Source organism: Mesoplodon densirostris, chromosome 17 (assembly GCF_025265405.1).
Source record: "Mesoplodon densirostris isolate mMesDen1 chromosome 17, mMesDen1 primary haplotype, whole genome shotgun sequence".
NCBI classification, from domain to species: domain Eukaryota; kingdom Metazoa; phylum Chordata; class Mammalia; order Artiodactyla; family Ziphiidae; genus Mesoplodon; species Mesoplodon densirostris.
This window is the reverse complement of record NC_082677.1, coordinates 2,715,295-2,727,738: the sequence shown is the minus strand read 5'-3', so window position 1 is coordinate 2,727,738 and position 12,444 is coordinate 2,715,295. Positions and strand designations below refer to the sequence as shown.

Below are 12,444 nucleotides of genomic sequence, written 5' to 3'. Positions count from 1 at the left end.
CTTGGCCATACCGGCCTCTGTGCTGACGTCTCCCAGGACCTCAGAGTCAGTGTCTTCAAAACTGAATCTCTTTTCTTCTCCTACAAACACAACCACCCTCCCCTCTTCAGTTTGTGTGTGTGTGTGCGTGCATGTGCGTGCGCGTGCGTTCATTGCTCTGATTAAATGGCTCCTACCCACGCGGTTGCTCAAGCCAGAGGCCTGCATGTTAGTCCAGGCTGTTCTTTCTCCCTCAGCCTCCAAATCTGGTCACTCACAGTCCTGAAACTTCTTCATCTAAAAGAAGAAGAAGCTTAGGTCTGGCTCCTGGTCTTAGAGCCCCTCCTGTTGCCCCTGTTCAGACCCTCGCTGGGTGACCCCCGCCCTCTATGTGCTGCGTCCACTCTGCTCACCGTCAGCCTCGCAGGTTCCAGGCACCAGGTCACTCCTCTCGTGTCTGCAGAAGTGATGTCCCACGTCTCCCAGGCTGCATGCAACCCCATAAGATATTAGGTTATCCTCTTTGGGATAATCCACTAGTCCTCTTTAGATTTATTTTTCTTAATCTCAACTAGAAAAATGTCTTGTTTGGAAATGTCATAGATCAGTAGCCCATGCCTATAATTTATAAACTACCCATGTTAAGGTTGAATACTCCAGTTATTTTATTGACGGGGATGCACAATCAGACTGTTGGGAGACCCCGTGCCTGGGGCACAGTCCCCCTCCTCAGGCTCGCGGGCCGGGCTCTTGGTTCCCGGACCCCTGCGCGGTGTCGGCGTCCTGAGCCCTCGTGTAACCCCCGGTCACTGCAGTGGCTCTGCTGCCACGTGCCTTCGTGCTTCGGTTGCACCGCGGCCTCTCCTGGGCTCCCCTCCCACCTCCACTGCACAAGGAGGCCCTGGCCCTCGCCGCCCCACTGTGCGTGCCCTGCCCTCTCTCCCTCAACACCGGCCCCTGAGCCTGCTGGGTGCCCGCTGCTCTGGGCCCTTCCGTCTCTGCCCCCTTCCACCCCGGCGTCCAGCGGGCCAGTCGACGGCTGCGTGAGTGAACGAATCACTGAGCGAGGGCGCTGGACCACTGAGGCTCCTACTCCACTGAGGCTGCTTTTATGAAACAGGGATCAGAAGCTAAGTTGTAAATTGGTGGATTCTGTACCGAAGTCTCACTTGTGGTGCAGTTTATACTCACTCACTAAGTCCGGTCCCCCAGTTAGTAAGGAGCGTAACTTTGTACACATTTGGTTAATCCCAGGAAGTAGAAATAGATTCAGTACCTACTGTCTTTCTAGAGCTCTTCTTTCTGGCTATGGTTATAAGGTTTGGCCTGACGTAATGATTCAGAAACATTCACATCACGCATTCTGGGTGTATTTTGGTTTATGTTGGAATAAAAAACATAAAAAAGTTGTTTTGGGGTGAAGAGTGATTAATATTACGAGAATATTATCCTTCATTTAAGATATATAACAAAAAGATAAATTAAGATCTGATTGTTTATATGACAGAGCTTTGGAGCTTTTTCCATTAACAAATATTTTACCGGACGTGACATGTGACTATAATACATTTCATAGAGCGCGTTTTACCACTACAGTTCCAACTGGTATTACTCTAACTACAGTTATAATCAGACTGCTGTTCTTCTGAAGAAGACTGAGTCTGAACGTCCCTCAGAAGATAGAAACCTACCATAGGTTTTCAATCCTTTCTTGGCTCGTAAATTGTCAACGAGAAGTTACGTGAATTTACCTCAAGAAACTGAAGCAAACGGAACTGTGATTGAGCTTCTCTTCCTCTGTAGGTACGACAGCGAGCCCAGTTTGTACTGCCCGTTTTTCTCCCTGGGCGCGTGCATGGAAGGCCTGAATATCCTGTTTACCAGGCTGTTAGGGGTTTCGCTGTACGTGGAGCAGCCCGCAGAGGGAGAGGTGTGGTGTGAGGACGTTCGGAAACTGGTAAGCGGCCCGGTTGGAGTGAAGAAGCCGCGTTCCTTGTCTCCTGGGTTTGGTACTGAATTAACAGCCGTTTCATCTCAAGTTAGCTTTGCCCCGATGGCGCTTATCTTTGCTTGATGCAGGATCCAATCGCCACGTCTGATTTAGGATGCTATAAAAGAAACACTTCTCTCTAAGCATCAGTTGTTGCCTGAAATTAATGTAAACATTTAACAGCAGAGTTATTTCTCTGAAAAAAAAATTTGTTTTTAAGGAAGTTGGTAGAAGGTTGAGTCTTTTATGTTGACAAACCCTGGTTAAACGAACGTGTGTCATTGCCCTTCACGTCCCCGCCGTGCCAGGTGTCGCCTCTGTTAAGTCCAGCTCCCTCAGGCACCCGCCACCCCTTCCCGCCCGCCCGCGGGGCTCACGTTCGCGCCAGATGCTAGCCTGCGGCCTGTGTTCTTGGTGAGACTCCTTGGACAGTCACTCCGAGCCTGAGATCCACCCTCTGTCAGGGCCGCTTCGTGTGAGCTGCGACTGTTGTTGTCTTTTCCTGCTAAGATTTTGAGGCTTTATGGGCCCTAAGGTGGTGGTGTTCTCCTGTTTTACTCTTTGCTCGCGTGCTTAGCGCACGGTTCATGAGAAACGCGAACTGTCTTGTGGCCTCTTGGCTGCGCTTCGTGATCGTAGAGCAGGTGGCGGTGGAGTCGGGAGATCAGCGGGGAGCATGGCTGTCACTGCGCTTCACAAAATGACAGCGGTGGGTGATGTGCAGACACAGCGTGAAGAGAGTGAGAGGGCACGATGTGGGCGATGAAGAGCTTCCCCAGCTCAGGAGGAGCCCCTTGCGGCCTTGTTCATGGCCCAGACGCCTTGAGCAGTCCCCGACACCAGGTAGATGCTTGGTAGACGCTTGCTGGAGTAATGAACCTACGCTTGCAGGAAGCCCTAAAGCATAAGGTTGCCGTTCTTTATGGCAGAGGCCCCAGGTTGTGCAAAGATGGAGACCAGCTCTCCTGCGAGCTGGGCCTCTTGGAAGCCTGATTTGGGAGAAGGATGTCAGTGGCGGTATTACTTACTGCTCTTCAGCTGAAGGCAGACACTGCGTATTGTTCCTATATCCCAGTGTTAGAGTTGGTGTGCTCGCGTATCCTTATGTCCTAAGATTGGAGGAGCTATAATTTTGTTGCTAAAATGGTCCAGCCAGCACCCCTTCCCACCTCTTGCGGGTGGTGTGGGCCCAGTGGCAGAGCCGCGTCGCTGGGGACTGCCAGTCAGGACGCAGGGCTTGTGGAGGAGGGTGTCCTCTTCTGACAGAATTCCCAAATCATAGTTGTCCTGGAGATGCAGGAGAAGAGGTTGAGGGCAAAGGGGAAGCCACCTCGAGGTCACATGGGACGTAGGAAGTAATGAAACGTCTGTATTTGTGGCTCTGGGTGTTTTGTGAACAGGTTCTTGTGCTAGGAATGTGTTTCTTCTTTTAGAGTTTCTAAAGACCTCATTCCCCACTAAATTCATTTTTTTCCCCCCTAGGCCGTGGTTCATGAATCTGAAGGACTGTTGGGGTACATTTACTGTGATTTTTTTCAGCGAGCAGACAAACCTCACCAGGTGATGCTTTGTTTACAAAATGGTCTCTCTAAAGTAATCAGCAGTTAATTTGTATTGATGTGAACTTTATACCTCACTTTTGTAGTTCCTAATATTTAAAAGGCATCACTGAGGACTTCCCTGGCGGTCCAGTGGTTAAGACTTTGCCTTCCAATGCAGGGGGTGCGGGTTCGATCCCTGTTTGGGGAGCTAAGATCCCACATGCCTTGTGGCCAAAAAACCAAAACATAAAACAGAAGCAGTATTGTTAACAAATTCCATAAAGACTTTAAAAATGGTCCACATCAAAAAAATCTTTAAAAAAAAAAAGGCATTACTGATGATGGCTAAATATATAAATTTGCAATTAGGGTAGAATTTAAAGCTAATAAAACGTATGAAGGTAATTACATAAATCTGTATCTGTCTTTTTTATCTGGGTCATAATGTCAGTAATAATGGTAGCTGACATTTGACCGGCCCTTCTGTGTGCCCGCCAGTGCTCTGAGTCCTTTTTCACGTCACATCTTTGAAAGTTCACGTCAGCCTTTTGGACTGGACACTGACGTTATGGGGAAGCTGAGGTCAGAGAGGTGAGGTCACTACTCGCCCAGAGTCCCACAGTTAGAAGCTCTAGGATTTGAACCCAGACTTTCTGACTAGAGCCCCAGCTCTCAGCCACTTTCCATACTTGACATGGACCTAGTTTCAAATGGCACAAGATGTGTCCCTGGGGAGCCCCTATCAACCACCAGTTCACTCTTTATGCGGAAAAGTGAGGTTCAGTTCCTCGAGCTGCAAACCAGGTTTCCTGGTCGATCAGCTTCAAGCAGTTTTGTGCAGCTTGATTGGAATTGTCAAGAACTCGGGTTATTAAGTTACAACAGAAATAATGGTACCTTATATTTAAGTAGTGATTTCACAGTTTCCAAAGCAATTTTAGCAGACGTGAGCTTATGAATCTGGGCAGCTCCTCTGGCGTTTGACAGGGGGAGGTGAGTCTGGTGCAGGTGAACCGGTTTCCCAGGTGATTCGGCTGCTAGATCTGGACGGCGGGACCAGAGTCTGGGTCGTTGACCTCTGTGTCCTCTGTTCGTTCTCTCTGCTTGAAAGGCTGGAGAATCCTGGTTAGTGCTCTGAGCCCCAGCTCCTGGCTGCCAGCCTGGGTGGTTCAGGTTTGAGAGGCCGCAGCCCTAGCTGTGTGCCCTTGGACACGTGACTTAGTATTTCCAAGACTCAGTTTGTTTTCTCATCTGAAAAATGAAATACTTGCCTCATAGACTCATTGTGAAGAGTAAGTGATGAAGTGTATGCAAACCGAGAAAGATACTCCAGGTCCCTTGCTTTGACAGTTGAGAGCTCGTCACCTCCAAGTGATGGAGACGGTGGTGTGCAAAGTGTCTCCTGGTTCATCACCTGACACAGAAGGGGCTCCGTTAACGTCAGTGCCCCCCGCGGTCCATGGCTGTCCCTTCCTACCTGCCGTGAGCACCTTGAGGGCGTAGGGCTAAGCTCAGTGGTGACTCTGTCCCCGGTATCTGGTATAGCATCACCCAGCACATGGAGTAAAGGAATGAGTTCATCAGCACAAGCTCAGTGTATTATTGGTGTTTTAAAAAAAAATTAATATGTTAGCAAAATAAAAAGTATTGGGTTAAAAGTGTCTGTAACTAAATAAATAGAAGAATGGAATTAAGGTAAAATTTGTACTCACACATTTTGATACAACTTTATATTGCCCTTCAGTTGACCTCAGCCTCTCTTCACTTGTGTTTTCTTAAAGGACTGCCATTTCACCATCCGTGGGGGCCGATTAAAGGAAGACGGGGGCTATCAGCTCCCACTGGTCGTTCTGATGCTGAGTCTTCCCCATTCCTCAAAGAATTCGCCAACGTTATTAACTCCTGGGATGATGGAAAATCTTTTCCATGAAATGGGACACGCCATGCATTCAATGCTGGGACGGACTCGTTATCAGCATGTCACTGGTGAGCCAAGAAGAGGGGACTTGAAACATGTACATTTCATTTTAAATTGGAAAAAGCTTTTCATTTAGAAAATCTGTGGTCATTTATCACAGATGGCGTCATCTTGTCCTTCCACCTGTGATGCTACCCGATCTTCGTTACATTTTTTTCCATCCTTGATAACAGTTCTCACCAAGGAATGTCTCAGTTGCCTGTCTTTTCAGTTTGTACCATTTTACATTTCGTCCTGTATTATGTGGAATTTCAGTCTGTGGCCGTGTGTATGAATAAGCGTATCTCCTTAGCCAGGAGCACAGACTTAGCAAGTGAATAAGTGAATGAACCATTGCCTCTTTTTATCCAAAACCGGTTAGAAAACCTCAAGGCATGTTGAAAAGGTATGACCAGGTGCTTTGTATTTCTCCTCGCTTTCCCCTGCGTAAAGCTGTGGTGCCCCTGCTGGCGGGTTGCCGTGTCGGGTGACGCCCCAGGCTTCCCTCCTGCTTATCCTCTCTGAGTCTTAAGCTTGTGATCAGACAGGGTCAGTCAGCCTTAGACCACCTGGGCAAGTGTTGGTCTTCAGTATTTAGTAACTAACTTTATACACGGTCTTTTGGGGGAGGAGGAGGTATTTGAAAAGACTGCGGTAGACGGGCCGGACAGAATCATAAAGTGTCGCCGAGACGTGCTTACAGGATTTGTTCTTTAAATAATTTTGAGTTTGAAATGTTGCTTTTCTGTATTGAGGATTGACCTTGTTACCAGAAGCAATCAGTAGATAAAGTACTTTTAAAAGAAATGAAGGATACGGGCACTTGGTGATGGAATTCATGAATTAAATTCAATTGCTGTGTTAATTAAGTAAGAATGTTGTAATTTGTGTTTCAGGTATAGCCCAGCATAGCTGAAGACAGTTTTGTTTGTAGAGGGTGTGAGCCGTTGCTTTACAAGGTGTTCTATCCAGCTGTGCAAATATTTTGTTTTACTTCTGATACGTGGGAAAATAAGAGATTATTACAAACTTTTCTGTAAATATGTGCAATAATTTTGTAGAAGTAAAATATTGACTTAATGAATTAAAGATTATCATAGTTCATCAGAAGTACAAATAAAACATTTTAAAAGAGTGTTTGTAGTAGGATGAACGTGTTGATGTGATTCATGCCCACTTTTTTCTTTCTCCCCCATTTTAGGGACCAGGTGCCCCACTGACTTTGCCGAGGTCCCTTCTATTCTGATGGAGTACTTTGCAAATGATTACCGAGTGGTTCACCAGTTTGCCCGACATTATCAGACGGGGCAGGTAGGGAGTGTTGACTTTCTGTCCCGTCCTCTGGGGCGCGGGGGTGGCTTTTGTGACCTGCGGGGTAGCGGGAACTCTGACTGCTTTTTCAGGACCTTCTCCGAACCAGAATCCTTCTACCGTTTCCTGATTCCCTTTCTTCAGCTGTAGCTACAGTCATGTGTGGGCAACAAGTAGCTGCCCTTTATTATATGCCCAGTAACGTCCCGTCTAGTCCTCAGAGCCGCCCCCTGAGGAAGGCGCTGTGTCCTGTTTCCAGAGGGGGAAACAAGCCTCAAAGCCTGGCTCACCTCAAAAAAGCCTTTGCTCTTCCCTCTATCCTTTATGCTTCTGAATATTCTCTCGGTCTGAATGTGTGTGTTGTTTGGTAAACTGTGATGCCATATTTCCCCGATGTGTTTAGGTAGCATCTACGTGATGCCAAGTCTGAAAATTCCTTAATTTTGAGGTTTAGGTTTAAATAGTGCCTTGTAATGTTAAAGGTTTTTAAGTTCTGTAAAGTAGGATTAAGTGAGTGATACTTTAGCTCTAATCTAACTGTCAACATTGTATGTTTACTGTCTGCGTGTCCCACGGAAAATGTATTCTTCTCAGAACTTTGCTGATACACTGTTACATTAGGTAGTGTTCTTCTGCCTTAAACTGCACCTCCCTGAGCGCTTGTGTACAGTTATAGTCATCTTTGAATCTTCAGCATTTAGAATTGTGCCTAACACCAAAAAAGCGCCAAAAGAAATTAAAGGAAGGACTGAATGGACTCAGCAAAAGAAGGGCCCAAACCCGCCTTTATTTGTGACTCTCTTTCCTGGTGTATCTCTGGATGCGTAATGTGAATTGGCGGTTTCTATTTTTGGACTTGACTTTAGCCATTACTGTCAACTGTAGAGTAATGGATGAGCTCCTGGAGAACTAATCCGAGTTAGTCTCCATCATAATGTTTCTGTGGTTAAGAGGACAGAATTGAAATATCTGTGATCCAGTCAGCTACCTGCCATCAACGTGCAGAGCTGCTCTGGGGATTATGTCAACGTAACCAACGACATAGAAGCACGAAGCCCATCAAGCAGTGGCCTAGTCCTCCCGGCTCCACGCTTCGGGGTCTGGGAAGGAGGAGGATGGCCTGACGCGGCGGCTGCTCCCGTAACCGCCCCATGCCTGTCCTCGGGGGCACGGACGTGCTCGGGCACAGGGCGCAGGCTTGCGGGGAGCCGGCCCTCTGCTGGGGCCTCGGGACGGGCTTCACCAGGAGCTCCTGGAGGAACCGGGTCGTGAAAAAGTACGTCGGTGGCAACTCGCCGGTGCGCTCGCAGCCGCCCTCGTCCGTCCCGTTGCAGGACGTTTACTGAGGCCGTAGGCGAGTCCTTCCGTCAGGAAACAGGCTCCGGAAACGGGCTCCGTTCTCATCACCTGAGAAGCAGCCGGGAGTAAGTGCGACAGCATCCCTGCACTCGTGGCCTGGCGTCTCGGGGCGCAGAGCAGGGCTGAGGGCAAGGCGACTCCAGCCGAGGGACAGTCCCCGGGGCTCAGAGATCCCGAGACAGGCAGGACGGCGCGTGTGGCAGGGTCAGCGAGGGGGGGTAGGGGGATGGACAGGGACGAACGCGGGAATGTCCTCGCGTTCAGAACCTGCACCCCGTCTGTCTCTGCGCCCGCCTTGCCCACACCCCGGGAGTCCCAGCCCTCTGCTCGCCCGCCTGGTGACGAGGGAGGGGTTCTCCTGTGTCCTGGGCTTCCCCTCGGGGCTGAGTCCCTCCTGTGACTCTGCCCCGACCCCCCTTCTCATTAGCCTCCAGCTGGCAGCCTCCCTGGAGTCCACCTTTGGACCCGAGGGCTCGTCCATCCTTTGCTGCGGTCAACGGTGACGAGGGCCAGAGCCAAGGTGCCGGCAGCGGGGACGGGAGAGGAGCGGCCGTCGGAGGCTTGGCGGGGAGGGTCCGAGAGCAGGGAGTCCGGGAGGAGGGCACGTCTGAGGAAGGAGGGCGGGTCTCGCCTTGGATGTCCACTGCACACACGGCCGCTCTCGGCGCCGGCCTGAAACCCAGAGCCAAGTGGACACGTGGGCGTGTGGGGTCGGGTGGTGGGGAGGTGGTGGGCGGCGTGTGGGGAGGTTAGAAGCAGCCGTGGGAGGAGCTGCCTGGGGGCTCCTGTTCCCGAGGACGCGCGGAGCGAGGCGCCTGCGGAACGGTGGCAAGACCCTGTCAGCATCGGACCCAAGTGCTGGGCTGAAATGCACCACGATACTGAGGTCAGTTTAAAAATATTGTTGTCTGTTTCCAGAGCAATGAGAAAAGCCAGGAAGGGCTAGAACCACTGCTTGGAGGGTGGTGTAATGTCCCCAGAAAGAGACAATTCCTGTTTTACTACTGAATTCTTCAGTCAGAAGAACCATTTTTGAACAAGGTCATTTCAAGAAAAGAATATTAAGTCCAAAACTCCAGACGAGACGAGATCGGCAGGGAGCAGCAAGCTGCTGTGGATTAGTTCCCATTTCGGACTCAGAAGGCGCGTGCAGTGGGCCGAAGGGATTGCAGCCACGGCCTCCACAGCAGGAACCAGTGTTGGGACCCGTGGAGTCTGGAGAGGGCGCCAGAGGCACGGGGCACCTCGAGCCTCGCAGAGGACTGACTCGCCTCTTCTTGTCGCTGATTAGACACCAACTGGCTGGATGCTTTCACTTTACGGGCAGTTCTAGCCTAAGGGCAGGAACTAATTCCCTCAAATCTAACTCTCTGTAAAGAAACAACGTTGAAGAGGAACAGCAGAAGAGGAACAGCAGGGTGCGTCTTTCTGCTTCATTTCCTGTCCTGCTGCACATCGGGGAAGGAATTTTTCCCCATCACGTGGTCTGTTCCAGAGAGCTGTCCTTCTCTGGAGAATGTGTTGGTGACTTATTAACACCGAGAAGTATTGTTTCTGAACCTGAGCATCCCGGAGCCAGTGGGTGCCTTGTGGTCACAGAATTAGCAGTATGCCTCTCAGATCTGCAGGTGCCACACAGCTGTCAGGAAACAAATACCAGAGGTGCTCATTTGAGGTTCAAACCATCTTGACAAGCCACAGCATCAAAGCTGAAGCAGGATTAGTTGTAAATCAATCTTAAAATCAGTAGCACAAGTATAGCAGAAAAACAGACTTGGTAGCAGCTCCTGTGGAAACATCCAGGGTTTTAGACGTGATGAACTTGATGTGAATCAGCGGTGTCGGGGAGTTCCTCCCAGGCCTCGGTCGACCTTAGGCTGCGTCGCAGGACCTGTGGGATCTGAGGAACGGGGCTGTTGTCTGTCTTCTCCACGCTTGTTGGTTCTGGCCTTCAGCCTGACCCTTCCAGTTGCGTCCAGCGGCTCCACACTTCTGGAAGCACAGGCTTTGTCCCCCCTTTAACGTTTTCGTACGCGGCTCCTTTTTTAGTCGTGGTAAAACACGTATTACATACAACAGGCCAGCTTGGCCGTGTTTCAGTGACGGTTCGGGGGTGTTAAGTGCACTGTCGTCGCTCGCTTCCCTCACCACCGCCATCCCCAGACGCTGTTCGTCCTGCACGCCTGGCCAGGCTCTGTCCCCGTTAGACACGAGCGCCTCAGTTCCCCTCCCCCAGCCCGTTAGCCAGCACTCCGCTCTGTTTCCATGAATTTCACTCTTCTAGGGACCTCATATAAGTGGAATTATACAGTATTTATCCTTTTGTGGCTGGTTTATTTCATTTAGCATAATGTTTTTAAGGTTCATCCAGGTGTGGCCTGTGTCAGAATTTCTTTCCTTTCTAAGGCTGAGTGATTTTCTTTGTGTGGATGGACCACATTTTGTTCAGCCATTCATCCGCTGATGGACACTTGGGTTGCTTCCACCTTTCAGCTACCGTTGTTACCAAACTCGGGTTTGGCTGCTCACCGCTCAAAAAGCCAATACTTAAGAGACAGATGCTGGTGGGAGCAGAAAGGCCGGCGACCTGGGGAGAAGGCGGACTCGTGTCCCAGAAGCAGCTCTGAAGATCCTGCTCAACCATGAAGGTTTTTCACGGGGACAAGGGACGTGACCTCGTGACCTCAGTGGATCGTCGAGGCCAGACTTGTTGCCGTCCCTGCTGGGCGCAGCCTCGTCCGCTCCTCGCGGTCTCTCCTTAGGTGCTGGCTTGTTCACACAGTCTGCTTGCGAGACTCCCGAACGGGGGGCTACAGACTGTTATGAGAAACAGCGTTGATCCCGTTCTCTTGAGGCCAGTTCTTAGTGTTGTGCTAGCCAGCTATTCAGTACTGCTCAAGATGGAGCGGCGTGCGTCACGGCTGCAGTCTGGTCATCACGCAGCATAAACTCCTGTGCGGTTGAAAGGGGCGTGATGAGTGACAAAGACGCTTCTCTCGCTCCTCCCCTCAGGAAGTTCCAGGGGATTAGAAGCCCTGTGCCGGGAACCAGGGATGAAGACCCCATGCATATTTCCTCCTGGATCCCAGGAGCACACGCCCTGTCTCCCTTCGCAGGGTCTGCCTCGTCCGTCCCCCTTGTCCTCGGTCCTCAGTGTCCAGCCCCGTCTCCTCCTGCCTTGTCCCCCCTCCTCGCCAGCGAGCCTCTGCCCTCGGCGCACCGCATGGAGCAGGGCTGCCAAGCCCGGGGCGTTTCAGGCTACGGGGACTCTTGTTCCTTGTGGGATGACGGTGACATCGGTGATCTAGAAAGCACCCTGAGAAGAGGCTGCCACGTCATGTGAAGTTGGGAACCCCTTCCTCTTAGGAATGTTGTAAGAATATGGTTTTAGACCAGAAAAAGAAGCTGCAGTCTGTCCTAATATTTGAAGGATACCATGTAGAGGAAGAAAATATATCTGCTGTGTCATTCCAGAAAACAGTATTACTGGGAACAGTGGATGGGAATCAAATAAAGCTGATTTCAGCTCAGTAGATTCTTCTCAAAAACGATTGGAAAGGAGATGCCTCTGAAAGTAGTATGTTTTTATTTAATGCTTAATGTTGCAAAATCACATTGTAGAATGCACATCTAGGAAACCAGCACCCAACTTACAAAGTCAAGTGTTACCACATGCTCCTCTCTGGAGGTAAGGACAGTCTTGAATTCCTGTTAGTTTTTTGATTAAAAATAGTTTTTACACATAAGTTATTTATTCCTCAGCAACATAGTGTTTAGTTTTGTATTTGAGTTTTAAAAAATATGGTATTATACGGTTTCTAACCTCCTGTGATTCTTTTTAAAATCCTGGTATGCCTAAGATTCATCAGTGTTGCACGCAGGTGCAGTGTATTTACTTTCAGTTCAGCATAATCTTCTGTAATTTATGTACCCATTCTTCTGTCATTGAAATGGGTTCCTCCAGGTTTACTAGTTCATCTGTATCTGCTGTGGACATTTTTTTTACTTTTCTCCTCATATTCATGTGCATGATTGGAATTGCTGGGTTTGTAAGGTGGGTGCGTCTTCAAGTTTATGAGGTAATGCCATGTTTTTTTTTTTTAATTGAGATATGTTTGACATATTGTAGTTTCAGGTATATAACTTAATTTGGTATGTGTACATATTGTGAAATGATCACAATAATTTTAGGTAACATCCATCACCTCAGATAGTTACGATTTTTTTCTTGTGAAGAGAACTTTTAAGATCTACTCTTCTAGCAGCTTCCAGACACACAATATAGTATTATTAACTGTGGTCACCAT

At 49.3% G+C, this 12,444-nt stretch overlaps 1 protein-coding gene across 1 annotated transcript in view; it reads left to right on the top strand.

The window, feature by feature from the left end:
- Positions 1-12,444, top strand: part of MIPEP (mitochondrial intermediate peptidase) — a 144,120-nt gene that overhangs the window by 46,855 nt on the left and 84,821 nt on the right. Inside the window, exons 11-14 of the mRNA XM_060079683.1 lie at positions 1,783-1,936; positions 3,452-3,529; positions 5,292-5,496; positions 6,669-6,778. Of these exons, the coding sequence (XP_059935666.1) occupies positions 1,783-1,936; positions 3,452-3,529; positions 5,292-5,496; positions 6,669-6,778 (547 nt within the window). The remainder of the gene's footprint in view (positions 1-1,782; positions 1,937-3,451; positions 3,530-5,291; positions 5,497-6,668; positions 6,779-12,444) is intronic.